At 39.7% G+C, this 1,799-nt stretch overlaps 1 protein-coding gene across 1 annotated transcript in view; it reads left to right on the forward strand.

Annotated features, from left to right (window-relative positions):
- cux2b (cut-like homeobox 2b) overlaps positions 1-1,799 on the forward strand; it is a 169,690-nt gene that overhangs the window by 150,549 nt on the left and 17,342 nt on the right. Inside the window, exons 10-11 of the mRNA XM_016235101.1 lie at positions 77-176; positions 911-1,555. Coding sequence (XP_016090587.1) covers positions 77-176; positions 911-1,555 — 745 coding nt within the window. The remainder of the gene's footprint in view (positions 1-76; positions 177-910; positions 1,556-1,799) is intronic.

A 1,799-nucleotide genomic window follows, 5' to 3' on the forward strand; every position in this document is an offset into this window, starting at 1 on the left:
GTTTGTGTGTGTGTGTGTGTGTGTGTGTGTGTGTGTGTGTGTGTGTGTGTGTGTGTGTGTGTGTGTGTGTGTGCAGGAATCAGCCAAAACCGCTGAGGCTCTGCTGCTGGACAAAGATGCCTTTCTTCCCTCTCACAAATTTCTTGTGGATAAAGTCAGAGTGTTACACAACAGCGGTAAGGATGTGTCTGTTTATGTTCACGGATGTGTCACTGAACTTTTCCCTTCCATCTTTAAAGTACATTGGATAATAAACTAAAACCATACAAATATTTTTTTTTACTTGAAATGTTAAATGTTAAAAAAAAACGCATTTGATTTCAGCTAGCTGCCAAAGCAACATCAAGTTTACCTTGATGTAGTAAAAAAACGAACTAAAACTGAAATACAAATGAATAAAAACATTAAAAATGAGAAAAACACAAAAAACTACTAAAACTTTAATTTAATATATATATAAAACTTATAATAGTATCTTAGTGATACTAAAATAACACTGCGTTTATACCATAGTACATGAATATGTTATTCATGCCAAATCATGGTAAAGGGTACTATGGTAATGCAGCTACAGTAAACATTGTATGTATGTTGTTTAATAATGCTAAGCTGTATCAAGCTAAATTCTTTATATTGTTTTTTATTTTATTTTCTATTTTTATTTATTAATAATAATTACATTATTATTATTATTAAATTAAATAAAAATAATATTTAAAATAATAAATGAATTAAAATTCAAATGAAATATTACAAATATTTTTTTTAATAATGCTAAACTGTAGAATTTTTTAGATTTTTAAATTTATAAAATATTTTGCTCACATCAGCGGTATTGAATATCCAGTCAGAGTTTATACATAACTATCAATTTGATCAAATAAACGTGTATCTTTTCTCTCTGTCTAAGATGAGGGTCACTCTGAGGACTGCAGTAAGCATGTGAGTCGCCCGGCGGGGTCGTATTCCTCCCCTCCAGGAACTTTGCCCATAGATACCCGCACTTCCTCCAGTCCAGGACCGCCCAACACTGACACGCCATTCTCTGCCCATGAACTGCCCCGCCCCTTCTCAGTGTCGCCCTTCTCGAGTGAGAAACTTCATGGAGATCAGCTCCTGCAGAAGCAGCTCCTGTCTCCGCTCTTCAAGAAAGACGGCAGCTCCATCATGGCATTCCCCACTGCCCTCTACGCCGCCAAAGCGGCCCTCATGTCAGCCAATCAGAACGCCTCAATGTCCGTCGCCATAGAGACAGGCATGCCAAGTGACCAATCGGAGAGCGGAAGCTCAGGGGGAGGAGACGACAATCAGTTGGAAACGGCAGAAATCGCTTTTCAGGTCAAAGAGCAGCTGCTGAAACACAACATCGGTCAGCGTGTGTTTGGCCACTACGTGCTGGGCCTCTCGCAGGGCTCGGTCAGCGAGATCCTGGCTCGACCCAAACCCTGGAGGAAACTCACCGTCAAGGGCAAAGAGCCTTTCATCAAAATGAAGCAGTTCCTGTCGGATGAGCAGAACATCCTGGCGTTACGCACCATCCAGGTTCGCAAGCGAGGTGAGTGGAACGAAACCGTCCAGAGAAACTGCAGCACTGCAGGAAAATCCCGCCTTTGAGTTCAAAGAGGCACTTTCCTTATTGACAAACACATCACAAACACATTAGCTAGACCTACCTGAAATACATATAGATAGAAACATCCTGACCTCATCACTGTACCACAGTATTCTTTTCAAGGGAAATACAGCTAAACATTTTATGTTAAAGGGGTCATATGATGCTGCTAAAAAGAACATTATTT

Source organism: Sinocyclocheilus grahami, unplaced genomic scaffold (genome assembly GCF_001515645.1).
Source record: "Sinocyclocheilus grahami isolate Dianchi unplaced genomic scaffold, SAMN03320097.WGS_v1.1 scaffold463.1, whole genome shotgun sequence".
NCBI lineage: Eukaryota > Metazoa > Chordata > Actinopteri > Cypriniformes > Cyprinidae > Sinocyclocheilus > Sinocyclocheilus grahami.